We start from the raw sequence: 17,848 nt of genomic DNA, 5'->3' as shown, positions 1-17,848 counted from the left end.
AATCTCTTCAAGAAAAAACTATACAAATGATTTGAATATTTGAATTGGTCGACAATGCCGAGGAAAATTACAAGAGGTTCAGAGAGCAGTTTAGAGAGCAGTTTTAAGAGTCGTTTTGAAAATAGATTTGTATAATTTAGAGAGAAGGGAAGGAAAGGGAAAATGGGGCCTCCTGGAGCATTGGGCAATCAGTTGAAAGTGAGTCGAAGCACATCGCAATAATATAAAGTCCTTTGTCTCTGCCTGTATGTGTTTGTGTGTGTATAAAAACACCCCACACAGGAGGTACTCCACTGCCATTACCAGGAGACCTTAGCCAAGGCATTTCCCAGAAATCTGATGGCTCACGTTCCAAAATGGTTCCAATGTGAAGAAAGACCGGACAGTAGGAGGCAAACTAACTCTGAGAGAGTGGGTGTATGTGTGTGTCGGTGTGTGACATGAATATTCAGGAGACAGCTTTTGAGGTAAAGAGTGAGAACGATTGGCTGAAGACTTAAGCAACAGAAATCCGCCAACCCTGTGTCAGCAATGGCTTTGTGTGTTTGTGTATGAGCGTCTGAGTGTATGTGTGTATTGTGTGTGTATGTGTGTCAGCATTTATGAGTGATTGTGTGTGTATATTGGTGTGTATCTCTGCGTGTGTAGATACGTGTGTGTGTGTGTGTGTGTGTGTGTGTGTGTGTGTGTGTGTGTGTATATGAGAATGTGTTTGAAGGGTCTGAGTTCATCTGAGACACATTTTCTCCTTCATTTCCCCCAAAAGTTGTTAAACTGTCTTGGATTGAGCCATGAGGAGAGAGTTTGAGAACAGTCCCCCACACTACTGTTCTTCTGACACTCTTCACAAACACACACACACACACACACACACACACACACACACACAGACACAGACACACACACACACACACACACACACAGACACACACAAACACACACACACACTAACAAAAACACTCTCGATCTCTACTCAGTTATCTTGCACTGTCTCAATCTCACATCTGAGTTAACTCTTTCAACTTTTCTTTCCCTCTCTTTCCCCCCAACTTGCTGGCTCCTTGCTCTGCCATCTAATCACCCGGCCATCAGGAGGTATATCATCCAAAGACAATGTTACAATGTGTGCCTTTATCTCTCTATTGCTCTATAATACTTGGTCTTACTATTAATGTATCCACTCCAGTGTTTACCTCTTAGCTAATGTTTTATAACCTGCAGCATCAAGTAATACACTACGACAACGACAACTAAAGATTAACGTAACTTCTTTTACACTAAGGGCAATTTAGTGAAAGGATTAAGCCACCTTGATGGTGTGTTGTGCTCTAAAGGTGTGTATAGGCACTTGATGAAGGCTTGTGCATCATGTGCCTGCATATGAGTCACATATGCAGGTTCATTACATGATAATGACCTTATGTTGGATCATATCATTAATACATTATTGTCCTGAACTTCAAGACTAGGGGGCAGTAAGTGTGTGTGTATCTGTGTGTACGCTTGTGTCTGTTTTTGTGTGTCTGTATGTGTGTGTGTACATTGAGTACTTGACCTACACTTGAAGAGTCTCTCCCACACACTAGCAGACACTCGCTGTCCCTCCTCACTCTCTTCGTTTGTTTATAGTTCAAAGCCTCACCGTGTAATGATGAGTTATGAGGCACTGGTTAATTTCCCCAGACAATTTCAACACGAGAAAGCCAAGTGCAGTCGCCAAATGTGGCCCATGTAAATATTTTCAATTGCTGTTCATTTGTTCAGTGAAAGAAACATTAATGTGGACGACAGTTATATCCCTTCATTCATCGAACCAATCATTTACTGTTGATAAACATCGATAACAATGGATTTGAATAAACAGTTATTAATCACAGTGCTACGGTGGGACCAAAGTGACTTTGAGGTTCAGAGGTGAATAAGAATGTTCTAGAGGGAAACGTGTGTAATCAATCCAAACATAGCTCTGAAACCGCGCCATCCCTGCTAGCGCTGTTCAACCGACACCTTTCTGGCGATGCTTGGTCATGCCGATTTACCGGTAATGTCCTGTTAAATTGCCGTGTCGTGGTCTATGTGCTGGATGGGGAGTGAAGCCGGCCCCGGTTTACATTGAGCAGCACATTGGCTCTGGCTCTGCATCCCCGTTCTGCAGTCCAAAGAGTGAGGGTTTGTTTCTGTGTGTGTGTGTGTGTGTGTGTGTGTGTGTGTGTGTGTGTGTGTGTGTGGACACATTCCAGGTTGTTTGTTTGTTAACTTGCCGTTCAATTGGAGGAGAGTGAAAGAACAGTTCCTCTGTCATTTAAACAATGATTGAGAGTGTGTATTTTGCCGTGTGTGTGTGTGTGTGTGTGTGTGTGTGTGTGTGTGTGTGTGTGTGTCTGTGTGTGCGTGATAAGGAGCATGCTAGTGCTGACATGTGTTTGTGTGTGTGTGAGAGAGAGGGAGTTTCAGACAGGTCTGTATGTGTGTGTGTATATGTGTGCGTGATTAGGATTATTCGTGTGTGTGTGTGTGTGTGTGTGTGTGTGTAGGTGTGTGTGTGTGTGTGCGTACGCACGCACCTCACTGATAATGCCCACCGCCCCGTGGATCTTGGCCACGCTGCCCAGCAGGGCGGGCCCCTGCTCCCCCACGGCCCTCAGCGCAGGCAGGAAGCTGACCAGCGACGACGGGCTGGCCTGAGACACATCCACCAGCGCCGAGAACACCGACTCCCTCAACGAGGGGTCGCCAAGGTAACCGACGAGCGCAGGAACCTGGGGGCTCAAGATCTGCATAGAGGGAGAGCGAGAGAGGAGAGAGAGAGAGGGAGAAAGAGAGAGGGGTGAGGGAGAGAGGGACAGAGAGAGAGAGAGAGAGAGAGAGAGAGAGCGAGAGTGACAGAAAGAGAGAGAGAGAGTGACAGAGAGAGAGGGAGAGATAGAGGGAGAGACGGAGGAGAGAGAGAGGGAGAAAGAGAGAGAGAGAGAGAGAACACAGGGTCACTGTATACAATGTACGTTCTTAACACATTTTTGTGTGCAGTATTGCAATTTTTTAGTTTTATGCTAATTAAAACACACACAAATACATACTCACACACACACACACACTTTGAGGAGGCCAAAAAAGGGGAGATTATGACCAAGATGAACCTCCGGACTCTGAAGTGTTTGCTAATAGAAAATCTGAAGGCTTCCTGGCGAGACATAAACAATGATTCACCATTTTCCTCCTCATTATCTCAGAGTGACCCAGATGAGGCTGGATTCCACAGGGCTACTGTTTGTAAGCCTGGGATCACCAGACAAATTGCAAACTGCAATTAGTCTGGAACCTGGCCGGTAATTTTTCGATCGCCAAGGGGCGTCACCATCAGGCGCAAACCAAACTGCCTCAGGAACGCAATTGGATAGGCCTACAACCAATCATAGCAACGAAAAGGGTGATGCAGCACTGAGCAATGAAATAAATATACCGTCCAGTTCGTTTAATACTGCCTCGATAGCGGAATCAAAAGACTGCGTTGTACATCAGTGGCAGCCATCCCTCTCTCTCCTCCCTCTCTCTCGTTGAAAATGCCTCTACGGCACTCGCCTGCACCGTCATCCTATTTATCCCGCCTCATATTAGATAAACCATTGTGATTGGTCGGTTTATTTCATACCGGGCAGAAATCTTTTTCAATGGGAGGGGAGCAGGATCTTATCTGCAGAGCAAATGAAACGTGAGCTCGCGAGATTCATCCAGTTCACAGGCAAACTGTCTGTGGTGCTCCTTCTGATATTTGGTGAGTGACAGTCATTTCAATGTTCTTTGAGTCAATTGTCATTCATTTGAAAATTGTTTTACAACTGAAAGTAACTAAAAATGTGTACGCAGGTAGGTCTGTAGCATTTATGTATTTAACCAAGGAGAGAAAGATACAAGAAACAAAAAACAAAAAGAAGGCAAAAATGTTCACAAATGAAACAAATATTAAAAACTGATCACTGGTTGCTTTGATTCTGTGGCACTCTATTGGTTCCCTGAGTCCCACAGACACGGATCCTAAGTACAATTCAAAACCATTATTTGGTAACTCACAAGTGGATGTTGCTCGGCAACCAACTGCAGGAGCCTGATCAGGTGGAGTTGCTCTGGCGGCTCCAGCTGTGACATCATGGCGGTTAGGTCACCAAGGTGACGGTGAATGGCGTCCGGCTGTTTGGGATACACCGAAGGCAACACCCGAAGCAGCATGTGGTTACCTGGGAGGTTGAGAAACGAGAGAGACAGAGACAGAGACAGAGACAGAGACAGAGAGAGAGAGAGAGAGAAAGAGAGAGAGACAGAGACAGAGACAGAGACAGAGACAGAGAGAGAGACAGAGACAGAGACAGAGACAGAGACAGAGACAGAGACAGAGAGAGAGAGAGAGAGTAGTTGATTAGCCAGCATATAAGATGAAACAATAACGCACAAAAAACCAACAGATACTTTGCTCGATTGTGCATCTGCTCATGAAGCGCCGTCAAAATAAGAAACATCATTTATTTTTTACATTCACTGAATCAATCCCACAAATCTATTTGACAACACTTTCACGGACTGGAAATGCAGTCCATTGTTCAATCTGCTTTGCGTGGCAGCTACAGCACGCACCACCATGTGGTGTTCCTTGACTGTCCCTCAGTATTTCTGAGAACAGATAATTCATCTGTCATATTTTCTCTATCAAGCTCCAGACTCCCCATGCTGCCAGTGTTTCTTCAGCAGCGACGACACACGGAGGAAGAATGTCAGCCGCAGAGCTGAAGCATAGCTCGTAAAAAAGCACTGCCCCGATGACCAGAAACACCCACGGTTGTACCTAGCAACCCTCTGACTCACACACAGCCAAATGATCAATGATCCACAGTCACAGAACAAAGACCTCTAAGTCTCCAAGAAGTTCAGTTTCCAATTTTAAACAGGCCTTTTACAAGCTTTATTAGGAACACAAGCTTGTGGGCCCCAGAAGTCACCAAATGCCTTCTAGACGAACATCAAACGGAAATTGTGAGTGATTTTTGGACCGCCACATTAAAAGCCCTGAGTTAATTATATTGAAGACATTGCAGTGTGGATGTCAGATACCCTACAGGGGTCAACTAGTGGAAGTGATTATGTACTGGGGTACTCTGCTGTGTCTACTCTTAAATAACAGCCGATGCATTCCTTGTGATAGATGTGTGTTGACATGCCCTCTTAGGGGTTTTGGGGTATTTTATATTTTGGGAAATTCAAATTTAGTGTAACTATTTTCCAAATGATTGCCAGGATTTGTACTCTGGAAGACAAATGGTCTGGTTAACAGAGTAAGATTGACTGTTTGTTGACCTCCCCGGGGACCACAGATGTAAATTACCCTCTCTGGTTAATCTGACACACTTACATTGAAGTGTGAACTACAATGCAATATTAATACAGTTAATATTAAATAAAATACTTGAATAAATGTCGGGTGGATGAAACGATGGGAGGCTCACAACCATGGCAACCATAATGACATGGTAACGATTATTTATATACCACATTATTGCCACTTGATATTGAAGACCTAATTCACCGTACATTTGTGCAAAGGTATACATTTGTGGAAAGGTGAAGGCAAGACGCCGTGGCAATGTCTCCACACTACAAATTCTACCTGTGGTGTTTTTTCCAAATTTTCTTTTTTTCTTTTTTTTTATTCCACTTTAGTCACAGCCTGTGTCTTATGATAGGAGTTCTTCAGAACCAAATTCAGAACCGTACTTATTTCATCACTTCTGAAAATCCCAATGTTCTATTAAAAAACCTTGATGATCTCCCCAGCAAGCCCCCTGTGCTAGGGACCAGTGAAAGATTGCCTCATTTCATGATTTTATAGATGAAACTTCCAAACTGTAGCTTCTGTCCATGGAAAACCACAGCTTAAATTGCGTAAGTGCAATCATGCAAGCGATGATTAGCTGGGCCTGCATCGAACCACGTCCACCACAACGTCAGCAGAGTCAGGTAGGGGGGGAGGGGGGCTGAAGAGTGACATCACAGTCAGGCGGTTAGCCAGACTGCTGTGAATTGTGTTTGATGATGGAGGGATGAAAGGATAAGAGCTCCTATCGTACTTTTTTGAAGCTTAAGACTGTTTGTTCTGCGTTGTTCAGAGGAGTGACCTAGCATTGAGGGGAACAGTGAGAGTGTATGTCTTATCAGCTCAGTCTTTCCTGATGAACAAATCATACGTAAAAGGTTGAGGCTCTTGACAAGGAGTACAAGTAAAAAACCCTTGCCAAAGAATAAAATAGCTCCTCCTGACAACATCATTTAAAATCACTAACTGAGGATGATCGCACACGCGATGATAAAATGTCCCCTTTCTCTTCTCTTGGTACCACTATAAAGGGACCCCCCATATTCAGGAGGGAACAGCCCTAGAGACAGGGGAGCTGTGGTGTAGCGGTGTGATTTACTGTGCTGTCCGCTGGAATGTGAGGGGCTGGGAGGACAGTGTGTACAAACAGACCCTGCAAATTTTACTGATCCTACCTGCTGGAGCCAGCACCCGAGGGCCCTCAACACACACACACACACACACACACACACACACACACACACACACACACACACACACACACACACACACACACACACACACACACACACAAATATACACACTCACATGCATACATGCACATGCCTGCAAGAAGACATACATACGTGCACACACACACAAACACAAAGGAAAATGTTCTTTGCAAGATTTGCTCTGTTCAATAATCGACATACATGCACACAAACACGCGCCAACGCACACACACACACACACGCACACACACACACACACACACACAAACACACGCAGGGGAACATCATCATGTGCAGGTACGGACGCACAAACACACACACACAAACACACATAAATGCAGGAGAACATCATCACGTGCAGGTACCAACACACACACACACACACACACACACACACACACAGCGTGTCAAATGTGTGTGGATTTCTAGCTGCCGTAATGTCATCGCGAGGTGATATTTGTGTCCTTCTGATCACAGAGCCTTATTTCATCGGAAGGCTCCACAGACCTGGAGGTGAGAGAAGAAAGGAGAGAAGAGCGAGGAGAGAGGAGAGAGGAGAGAGGAGATTGGAGAGAGGGAAGTGAGTGACACCTCCTCTCAGCTATTGGTTTAATGACAGCAAGGGGGTGGGCCGTGTTTTGTAACCTGCATCACATGAACCCACATGTTCTACAAATGAGCTCTCAATATGTGTCATCATCAACGTTGTTGTTTTCAATGTAATAGCGTTACAAAGGGTATCGTGTTTTGGCAGCATGAGTATGTGACGGTAACCTATGTCCGTTATGATTATTTCATCATGAACGAAGATAGGTTTAGCAGGAGAGAATGAATTTAACGTGTGGAAAAGATCAGCAATATAGAAGAGCCCAATGACAGCTGGCTTAGGGTTTAACAAGTCCAATATGTTGGCGGTAATCCGCATGCTACGTTATGTATGTTGTAAATCAACAGTGAAGACTCAAATCCCACGTGCCTAATGGTGGTGGTGGGGAGGGGGGGGAAGCATCAAACCCAAAGGCCACTCCAACCCCATGTGGGATTGTGTGTATTTATGTCTTTGCTGTGAGAAAACGTTGCTGGATTTGACTCTTGATTGGCCAGATTCTTGATTGGCCAGCTTCTTGAACATAAAATCTAAAACGCATTATGCCTGACACGATTAGAACGACAGAATCAGCGACATAACGCGCACGTTTAAACGCCTGAGGCATCGAGGCATTAATCTCGTTCACGCTGGAGGAAAGAAAAAAAGCTCAGGAAATGTACAGCTGACTAATGCCAAATGCTCTATTAATCCTTTGACGCATTGCAGCACAACCCCTGCACACACACACACACACACGCACACACGCACGCACATGCACGCACACACACACACAGAAAGACACTCACTCCCTCACACGGACACACCCACACACAATTACACACACACACACACACACAGAAACTCACACGCATGCACATATACAATCCATTACTAATACTTCCTGGACCTTTTTCTTGCCTGTCTCATGCCTGTGAGAGGGAACATGTCCCACCGACTCCTTATGGTCCCGGGTTGTGAGCGCTGTCTCGGCCGAGGGAAAGCTATTGTATGGCTCATCAACAAGGGGCTCATTCCTCCGATTCAGGGGGCTCTGACCACCTCGATGGTACAACCCAACCACTGTTGATAGGGTCACTTGTCACAATAATGTCACATGGAGTCAAATCCAGCAATTAACAATAATTTGGGGCACCGAATACAAGGGGTTCGGGGGTACCTTCTAGTTTGGAAAGAGCTACCATGTGTTTCGATGTTTCTGATAAATATAGATGGATAAACAAGTTAGGACAGACACACAGACAGACAGAAAGAAAGACAGACAAACAGAAGGTAAGAAAGATAAACAGACAGGGAGAAGGAAGGACAGAAGAACAGGTAGGAGAGTTTTGAGGGACGGTAAGGGTAGGATAGGGAGAATATTCAAAGACCCATAAGGGAACCATTACATCCATGCCAGTTCCATTACTTTACAAACACACTCTCTCTCTCTCTCTCTCTCTCTCTCCCCCCCCCACCCCCACACACACACACACACACACACACACACACACACACACACACACAAAACCACACAGATATACATACTCTAGGTAAAACTAGAGTAACAATTAAATGATTAAGATAAGTTAATAAATTATTTAAACAAGGCCTTGGAAACAATATTCCCATTTCGAATCCCCCTTTACTTCTGGACCACTTTTAAAAAAAACTTAAGCAAATACACACACACTCACACACACACACACACAGAAATGCTCTCTGCAAGGGGTGGAAATCAAGCAAGAGCTGGGTTTTCCGATTCCCTGGCCTCCTCTGTGGCCCCACTCCCCCCCACATACACTTCCTCTGTGTGAGTCGCAGGAGCTAGCTCTGATTACCGCATATGCTACCTCCAGCGACGCATGACTCACTGCCTGCCTATGTGTGTGTGTGTGTGTGATTTTATTTAGCCCAAGCAGACCCTACCACTGGTTTAAGAGATACCATCCAAGCCTTCTACACTTCCAGGCACAAGGCCAAGGAATTGCTCAGCTTTTAACTTACGGGGGAGAGAGACAGAGGTTGAGACAGAGAGGAGAAACAGAGAGAGGGGAAGCACAGAAGATTTAGATAGGAGAAGATGAGTCCAATAGATAGAATGAGAGAGAGAGAGAGAGAGAGAGAGAGAGAGAAAAGAGAGAGAGAGAGAGAGAGAGAGAGAGAGAGAGAGAGAGAGAGAGAGAGAGAGAGAGAGAGAGAGAGAGAGAGAGAGGGAAGAACCAGAGAGGGACAGAGGTGGAGTTGAGGGAGAGAGGAGGGCCAAAAGTAGTGGAAGGGGTTGAAAAGAGAGCTGCGGACCTGCAGTACTATGGAAAGGTGAGACAGAGAGGCTGTGGACGTGAGGAGAAAACCAGAGAGAGAGCGAGAGAGACATAGAGAGATAGAGGATACAGAAGAAGAACAACCCAACAGCACTTGATCAGATTATCATCTCCTGCTTGGGACACCCAACACCATATAACTAGCATCACTTCTCAAGACACCTACAGACACGCCACTGACCAGCACATACAACCACAAGCCACACACACTGCAGGACAGAGCCGTCATGATGCTGTGGAGTATTTCCTGTGCGCTGTGCGTCGTCTCAGCGTGTGTATCTCTGACTGTGGCCTATGAAGATAATATCGAGGTGGAGTATGGCAACTCCTACGACAACGAAATCATAGAGGAAGAGCCCCAAAATGGTGAGTATCACACTCTGTTGGCGGGTCACACTGTGTATATACACAGGTGTGTGTAAAGTAAAAGGTTGAAGTAACAGAGAGTGAACTAAGGGACGTGCCTCTTTATTGGATGTAGCAACCTAACCTAGTAATTGTAGGTGCTTGGCACTTGTTTCTAGGAATATCTTTACTGTACCAACGGCGATACATTGTTTCTCTTTCTTCTGAAAAATGTACTTCTTGTATGTCGCTTATGATAAACGCATCTGCTAAATGCCCTGAATGTAAATATCAATTCTCAATAGGGTTAGTTATGAGTTATTTTATTGTAATGATCGTTCATCGTGGAGAGCATTAATGACCAACTTCATTCTGTGTTGTTTGGAAGTTCAAAGATGGAGTTAGAAGATGAAGTGATAGTAGACAGAGGGATAGAGTTGAAGTTAATCACAAATACCCCACAAACGTTGACAAAAGCAAGAGTGGCAAAAAAAAAAAAAAAAAAATTCCTTTGGAGAGGATTAAAGGCCAACTTTACACAGTGTAAGGGGCAGGAGAGCGGGCCGTGTCTATTGGATGAGGAGTAGGTTGGACTGCCAGCTCTGAGCAGCCGTCACCACCAGACCTGCTTTCTTGAGTGATGAGACGACAGGATACATTACAGCCTGTCCACCACATAAACAGTGTGATTCATTACATGCTGCTTTAGGACAGCTTTAGGATTACCCCAGCGTTTATACACGTATGTACACGTGTGTGTGTGACAGAGGGAAAAAAAAGAAAAAAGGCGTTTGTATGTGTGTGTGTGTGTTTTTTTTCTGTGTGTGTGTGTGTGTGTGTACAAATACATTTGTTTTCATAGTGCTTTGTTATTTGTTTGTGTCTGTGTGTGTGTGTGTGTGTGAGTGTGTGTGTGTGTGTGTGTTTGTGTGTACAAGTACATTTGTTTCTATACTGCTTTGCTATTTGTGTATGGGTGTGTGTGCATGTGTGTGCGTGTGCGTGTGCGTGTGCGTGTGTGTGTGTGTGTGTGTGTGTGTGTGTGTGTGTGTGTGTGTGTGTGTGTGTACCTATTGTGCATTTGCTACAGTGTTTTCAGCCTGGCAGGCGGTATAATTGTTGTACCAATAGTACAGAGGCAACACACCAGTCCTTGGGCAAAGCCTGCTCTGTGATTAAACACCACTGAATAGTGTGGTGGCAGCCAAACATAGAGAGAGTATTACAACAAGACAGGAAGGAAAATGAGTGATGGGAGATGTGTTACTTTGTTACGGCCTGCCAAGACACAAAGAGAGAAGGAAAGACAAAGGAAAAAACATAGAAGAAAGAAACAAAGAAACAAAAAATAATGTAGGAACGAAAAGGAGAGATATACTTTAAATGATTCATCAGCGATTAAGATTGTCTTCCAGCAATGTTTTATGAAACCTAGTTAAAAGTTCTAACTTGTAATTTAAGTAAATAGAAAGTTATCACAAGATCAGACTTTCCAATCCAAAGAACCCAGTTGAAAAATGTAACAAAGTTAAAATTCAGATAAAAGGTCCAAGGAGAACGGCTACTTTGTTTTACATCCCTCAAGACCCCTTCAAAGTAAAAGCGGGACTTCTAAATCTCACTGTAATGATTTCCACACAGAGAGAGCAGAGGGCACGTGACCTTTCTCCCCTCATTGAGTTTAAACCTTTCAGTACAGGCTGCTGAAAGAAAAACAAATCCTGTGATACTTGTGTGAAATACCTTTGCAGTTATAAACAGAGTTTTTGAGGCGCCGACGTTAAAAAGAACAGGGTGGCTGATCGAAGATCTTCTTCCCCCTCACCCATGGTCCTCGGTTCAGTCCCTCTGTCCTCATCACTCTGTTTTCCTCCTCCAACCTTTGACTGAAGCCGTGGCTCACATCCAAGGACAGAAGTGATTGCTTTTCTTATCTACCATCTCTCTCACCTTCTTAACATTTCCTGAGCCATCTCTCTTCTTAAACTGCCCAAAAAAGGACAACAAAGGAGCTCTTAAGCACATATTTCCCGAGCCTTGTTTAAACTTTCCTATAAACATCCTTGTGGTTTTGTAATCAACGTGTTTTGTAATCAACCTGCTCTCTCTCTCTCTCTCTCTCTCTAGCCACACCAAGCCCCTCTCCCTGCAGCTCTGGGGATCTGACCAAGTGGGACAAGATGTTCTCTATGCTGGAGAACAGTCAGATGAGGGAGAACATGCTACTGCAATACGCTGATGACATCATCAAGGTGGAGATGGGCTCGCTGCGTGCAGAACTCCTCAGGTTGGTCCGGAGGTCAGAGGCGATCGTGTCAAACTACACGACGATGAGCGACAGAGCGCTGCTTTGCGTGTGCTTGTCATTTTGTTTTCATGTTTCCTGAATCCCAGACTAAAGTGTCGAATCAGGGTTCAGTTCTGAATGATCCGTTTGAAGTTAGCTTAGTAACTAAATATCGGGAGTCACTTGAATGGGCTGATCGATCATCATTCGTTACTCATTCAATTATTGATTCATGTTTTCTTCTACTTAATGTTCCTAGTGATGTTCACAAGCGACAATGAACCACAATCCGAATCCAAATTGAATCTCGCGCCAACGTTGTATCCTCGTGTTTCCCTTCGACGGGTCCATAATCCTCGCTCTCTTGTGGCAGGATGGTGGCGCAAAACGGCGGTTCGTGCGGGGTTGCCGTGGAGATGGCGGGGAGAAGGCTGTCCATGATGCTGGAGAAGCGGCTGCGGGACACCCTCGAGCGCATCAGCCTGCCGGCCCCCTCCTCAAGGGGCCCCTCCGACCGGGAGGAGGCCCTGCTGCAGCAGGTCCTGTCCGCGGTGCGGGCCCAAGGCTCCAGGCTGGCCCAGCTGGAGTCGAGTTGCCTCGGCATCGGGCTGGGACCGGCATCGCCGCCCCTGTCGGACTCCAAGACGGGGGCCCAGGGACTGGCGGGCGACGGGAAGGGTCACCTGGAGCAGGAAGTGACCCCGCCCAGGGAGGGCACGGCCGCCCTGGAGAGGGCTCTAGCCGCTGTGGTGACCGAGCTGCAGCAGACGCGGGCGGAGCTGGAGCAGGTGACGAGGTCAACGAGGCAGAGATACCTGCCCGCAGGTGAGACGTCCCATCCTGTCCTTGAGTGATCGCAATGGGGGGGGGGCCCCGTCTGGTTTCCTGTTCGACCCCTCTTTTTTTCTCTTTCACTCACATACCATGGTCTTTCCGACAGCTCTCTGAGAGCACGCATCTAGGTCACACTGCAGGCAGCGAGAGGATACCCTACTTCTCTGGAGGAGGCCCACCCTGAGTACGGGGGGGGGCGGGGGTTGAGTAGTGTACCGGATGACCTTACTGGTCATCCAGTACACCACTCAATCTGCTCTTTCCTGTATCTGATCCTGGACGCCTTTTTGCAATCCATCTCCTCATGTAGCAACAGATCCCCATGCTCCCCATTTTCAAGAGTTCTCTGTCATTAAACCTCAGGCCAAAATACTTCCTCTCTACAGGTTATCTTATTTTTGAAGATTGTTGATTGATCAGATTATTACATCCTGTTCCCTCATGTTTTTGTTTGTTCAGAAGAAGCACCTTCATTAAATGTAGCGTCCTACATTAAATGTGTAGATTCTGTACATACTCTTTAGAATGACTTATAGCAGGGATGTAGTCAAGACCACCTTTGTCGAGTCCAAGACAAGGCCAGGTTTATTATTTTTCAAGGCAGCTGGACTCTGTTGAGACCAAGTCATCCAGACCGAGAAAAGTTCACGTTCAACTACCTAAATAGTCAGAGACAGGTAAAAAAAAAAAGGTAAAAAATGTCTTGAGTTGTACAGCCCTGACCCATAGACATACAGGATGAATAGGATAATAATGATAATACAAACATACTATACTATAGATATCTTGAGATTAATAATTGGTGGCCAACTCAGGGAATGCTGACATTCCCTGAAGGGCATAGAGCCCAGGACCGTTTGGCTGTGAGTCAGACACCCGTGTGTTTGACTCACCCACAGTACTGTAGAACTGCTAATTGGATCACATGGTCCTGCTGAATTAACTGTGAACGACTGACCAACCACATCAGAGCAGTACATACTACAGTATGTCATCGGCCCTGCTGAAATATGTTGGTCTGGCGAGGTGCCAACGATCAGTCACTAGGAAATCATAGTGATGAACGATGAGGTCAGGGGAAGCAAACAAGACTGCGGGTATAAGAACTACGTCCAATCAAATCGAGCAACTATGGAGGCATCTGCCCAATTTTGATCACCCTGACTCTCAATTGTGCAATTGATCAGACATAAACCCCTCAATGCTGATACATCAACCACACACACACAACGACAAACACACAAGACAAACAGTGGAGTACACAATCACAAGAGAAAAAGTGGAGTACACAAAGAGAGACGCAATCATGAAACACACACGTTATTTCACAAACACACACATTGCGTTCAAAATGTAAATTTTTGACCTACATACGAGGGGCTGTATAATCATTTGCAGGTTGGCACGGTAACCACATGAAGCACCCTGGAAAGCAGAACCAGATGGGGGCTGTTTTTCACTCTTCTACACAAGCACACTCACAGTTTTCCTGCTCTGTAATATTTCATGTTTTATATAAGAAACAAATATGAATCAGTATTTTGCTCCGTGGTCTTAAGTAGATCAATAGCGCTCCTTAATCATAGAATGTTTGGAGAAAGGTTGTATTAGGTTGGAAGAGCTAGAGGCTAGAGCAATACACATACACACACACACACACACACACACAAACACACAAAATGCATATCTCCCACAGTGTTGTTTTGGCCCCAAGCACCCAACTCTATATTACATTATCTCAAAGGAAGCTTATTCCTTTCCAAGGCCCTTACACAGAGTGCTATCTGTCTCTTTTTCCCTCTCTTCTCTCTCTCTCTCTTTCTCTCTTCTCTCTATCTCTCTCACTCCGTCTCTCTTCCTCTCTCTCTCAAAACGTTGAGGTACATCAGCCAAATGCTAATTCAAATGCTAATAAATACATTACACATTAAACAGTGTTTAACTGTTCAACTCTTCAAAACATAAATTACAACTTAATGTACTACGTATGATAATAGCTTGAGACAGCCATACGCTACTGTCTCTTTACCCTTGGGTTTAGGTCCACCCATACGTTAGGGTTCGGCAAACCCTGAACTGATACGCATGGCTAATAGACGGTCCCTGAGTGACGCAGCGTGTAAGAAAACATGTCAGGGTCAATAATGAGGATGATGACGCTGGTAACGATGAAGCTGATTCACTCGTCCCTCGCGAGGGGAAACCAGTTGAACTGGGTGACTGGGGAGGCTTCCAGTACAAACCGGGGGGTTAACCAATCATCATCATCATTATCATCTTGTATGACATCTTCAGCCCATGTGAGGTTGGAGCGGTGTTCTTTCTGGCGACGACGTGATTTAGGGTCGATGGCCTCTTTTGTACCTCGGCGGCAAACTCTACGGGCAAAAAAAAAAACAATTTGAAAACTCATAGATTATCATAATGCTGTTAACTATCAATACAATTCTCTGAAATTGAACAGGCACGTAAATTATGAAATAAATAGAAAACCTCTTGACAGCAAGTCTGGCGGGTCAATCTAAAGTTTCAGCATGAACTCATTGACCTTGGTGGTGACCCTGGAAGTAACACTGATCTGAACCAGATTTCGAGAGACTCTTATCTAGTGCTGACGTCCATGCGAGTGTGAAAATAATGGGATGGAAATTGGTTTGATGACTGCAGAGACCCCAGGGGAGCTTGGCTCGCTACACACACTCCAAACATTGGATATACTAAATTACAGTATCTGGGGGTAACAACGGTCAGAAAACAGGGGAGAGGGGCATTCAGGAGACACAAGAGCAGCCCTGTACAGAGCCCCTGTCTAAGCTCAGTGGATCATCTGGGGGAAACAAATCAGTGTTGTTTAGTTTGGAACGCAGAAAAGAACACAAGATAGCCGATATGACAGCCTCTGCCAAATGAACAAACACAGCCATTCATAGCGTTTCAAACAACCAAACAAACAACGACTACCTCATCAGTTTTCTCCTTACTTGAACACACGACCACCTTTCCACTCTCTCCATCGTGTTCTCACTCTCCGACTGTCCACCCGCCGTACAGTCTGCAAGACGACAACAACCGGCAGCTAGCTAAAACGTGTGCGTGTGTGTGTGTGTGTGTGTTTGTGTGTGTGTGTGTGCAGGTTGCGAGTCGGCGCTGCTCTTCCCCATGCGCTCGCGCCGCATCTACACGGCGGTGCTCCCCGGCGTGCCCCTCTCGCTGTCCGCCTTCACCGCCTGCCTGTGGGTGAGGCCCACCGCCGCCGACGCCGGCCCCAACCGCACCGTGCTGCTCTCCTACGGGACGCGCCGCAACCCCTACGAGATCCAGCTGCTCTTCAGCGGCAGCTCCGCCCTCTTCACCGTCGGCGGTGAGGCCCACCTGGTGGAGGGGCGGGGCGTGCTCAAGGCGGGCGGGCCCTCCGAGTGGCTCCACCTGTGCGGCACCTGGAGCTCCCAGCAGGGACACGCCTCCCTCTGGGCCGACGGCAGGAAGGTGGCCTCCGCCCCGGGCGTGGCCGAGGGCCGGGTCCTGCCCGCCGGCGGCTCCCTCCAGCTGGGCCAGGAGCGGAACGGCTGCTGCCCCGGGTCTCCGGGCGGCTCGGGAGGAGCTGGAGGAGGAGGAGGAAATGGGAACGGGAGCGGGGTGTCGGGGTTCGAGGACGGGTTCGACCCCCGGCTGGCGTTCGCCGGGAAGATGACGGGCGTCAACGTGTGGGACAGGGTGCTGTCCGACGGGGAGCTGGCGAGCGTGGCGTCGCGGGACGGCCAGGGGTGCGGGCCCAGGGGGAACGTGGTGGCGTGGGCCGTGACGGAGATGGTGCCCCACGGCGGAGCTCAGTTCATCGACTGAAGGGTGGGCCGCCGCCTCGTTGCAGCGACCGGGAGCCACTCCGCGTTCCTCATCTTCGTCATCGTCATTGTGCGTGTACCGCAAAGATAAAGCTTGCGAGTCCAAAGGGGAAAAACCAACTCAACCTTTTCTTCGTCACCGTCATCATCATTGTCCACTGGCATCATTGGTATTCCAGAGATTTTTATTTTTCTAAGCGACAATCTGTAATGAATCTACGGTCTGTGTTTCAGACCACTGCTTTGTTGTTTGGTTTTGGCTTTTACTCATTTTCCCACAAGGCTGCTGTTCCCGTCTCAAACCCCTTGATGTTGAATCCCTTAAAGATCTGATGGTGTAGTGTAGGTCAAATGGTCATATTTAGAGATGAGGTTGCATAGGTACAGGGTCGACTGTTATCGCCAAGGCTTTCAGTTTAATGCTCCGTCACACAATGTGCGACCAAATACCGCCATGGAATTATAAGCTGAATTTGAGGACTGTGAGGGAGGTTTATGTTCTTGCCGTGCTAATGCTAATACTAACATGTTATAATGCACATGCAAACAAACGCAAACACACCCACATACACGCACACACATACACACACAACACACAAACACACAAACAAATACAAATTACTAAATATATATTCTGTACAAGCCAAACTCAAACAGCATTTACCAAAGACTTTAGAACTGGAAGAATGAGTTAGTTGTTATGCAGCACATTTAGTAAGTACTGACTCATAATTTATGCATTTACTTTGTTACCATGCTAAAAAGAAAAGTACTCCAAATGATCTTAATGTGAAATGAAAAAGAGATAAGCACGCACAAACACACACACACACACACACACACACACACACACACACACACACACACACACACACACACACACACACACCACACAATAGGATTGGATGTGGATATACAATCCGTGATTTGGTAAACAGAAACAGTGTGAGCAAGTGCTCAAAACACTTTTTATTTCCATCCACTTGCTGTTTCAAATTAACTTTAACTTTTTCAATTTTTTGGTGAAAGGACCTATTCTGTAACTTAAGTAAAGAAA

The 17,848-nt window shown here is 46.1% G+C and overlaps 2 protein-coding genes across 2 annotated transcripts in view; one reads left to right on the top strand and one right to left on the bottom strand.

Annotated features, from left to right (window-relative positions):
• Positions 1-17,848, bottom strand: part of veph1 (ventricular zone expressed PH domain-containing 1) — a gene marked incomplete at both ends in the record, with an annotated part of 53,672 nt that overhangs the window by 27,596 nt on the left and 8,228 nt on the right. The window contains 2 exons of the mRNA XM_079731143.1: positions 2,565-2,774; positions 4,069-4,232. Of these exons, the coding sequence (XP_079587269.1) occupies positions 2,565-2,774; positions 4,069-4,232 (374 nt within the window). The remainder of the gene's footprint in view (positions 1-2,564; positions 2,775-4,068; positions 4,233-17,848) is intronic.
• Positions 9,711-16,792, top strand: ptx3a (pentraxin 3, long a; the record flags this gene model as incomplete). Its single annotated transcript, XM_079731144.1, has 4 exons — positions 9,711-9,849; positions 11,956-12,115; positions 12,489-12,940; positions 16,083-16,792. The coding sequence occupies 4 exons, from the start codon at positions 9,711-9,713 to the stop codon at positions 16,790-16,792; spliced, it is 1,461 nt and encodes a 486-aa protein (XP_079587270.1).

This window comes from Pollachius pollachius, assembly GCF_949987615.1.
Source record: "Pollachius pollachius genome assembly, chromosome: 3".
Taxonomy (NCBI): Eukaryota; Metazoa; Chordata; class Actinopteri; order Gadiformes; family Gadidae; genus Pollachius; species Pollachius pollachius.
Note: the sequence above shows the minus strand (reverse complement) of the source record. Positions and strands in the feature narration are given on the sequence as shown.